General features: G+C 28.9%; 1 protein-coding gene across 1 annotated transcript in view; it reads right to left on the bottom strand.

Moving 5' to 3' along the window:
- Positions 1–32: 32 nt before the first annotated feature.
- The window catches only part of LOC106867209 (homeobox protein BarH-like 2), a 56879-nt gene continuing 56038 nt past the window's right edge, over positions 33–873 (bottom strand). The window contains exon 3 of the mRNA XM_014912016.2: positions 33–575. Coding sequence (XP_014767502.2) covers positions 411–575 — 165 coding nt within the window. The 3' untranslated portion in view covers positions 33–410. The remainder of the gene's footprint in view (positions 576–873) is intronic.

Below are 873 nucleotides of genomic sequence, written 5' to 3' on the forward strand. Positions count from 1 at the left end.
TATATATATATGTATGAATGTATGTATGTATGTATGTATGTATATACTTTTTTCTTACACATATATTTCAATTTATTGTAACATATTCCGTTCATATTAATGCGATTTTCTCGTTCTGTACCATAATCTTCACGTTGAAAATTGTTTTGTTTTTGTTTTTTATTTTACATTTGAATATATAGATTAATGAAAAAAAAATATTCGTTCACATTTTGTCCAGTGTAATCCGTTTGTAAACCATTTTGTATCTCTCTCTATTCCTTTTTTCTTTTTCACATACACAAACTCCCTTTATCGCTCATTCTCTTTCATTCTGTCTCCAGTCATTCTCTCCCTCTCCCTCTCCCTTTCCCTTTTTTCTTCCTGTCTCCCTCCTTCCTTTTCATCACTCTCTACGCGACTCGTATTTTTCATTCAATTTCCCGAGTAGTTTCACTACAACTTGACGATTCACTTAAATCTATTTCCCTGATCATTGACTGACCTTCCGTACATTTTTCTGGATAAAGGAAACAGTTCTTCTTCGGTCTGCCTTTTGGTTTTGTTGGGGGTTCTGTTCCGCCTTTCTGCATAACCTAACAGAACGATGACAAAATAGTAACAATTATAACTGGGCCACAAAGATTATTAACAAATGATAATAGTAATAATAATGATAATAATAATAATAATAATAATAATAATAATAATAATAATAATAATAATAATAATAATAATAATAATAATAATATTAATAATAATAATAATAATTAATAAAAAAAATATTCAGACAAATACATAACAAAAACACCAGGACTTACAAATATATATAACATACAGAAAATTGCACTACTGGGCACTGCACACATCCTACGCAAAACACTTTCAATACAG

The sequence above is a fragment of the Octopus bimaculoides genome, chromosome 20, assembly GCF_001194135.2.
Source record: "Octopus bimaculoides isolate UCB-OBI-ISO-001 chromosome 20, ASM119413v2, whole genome shotgun sequence".
In the NCBI taxonomy this organism is placed as follows: domain Eukaryota; kingdom Metazoa; phylum Mollusca; class Cephalopoda; order Octopoda; family Octopodidae; genus Octopus; species Octopus bimaculoides.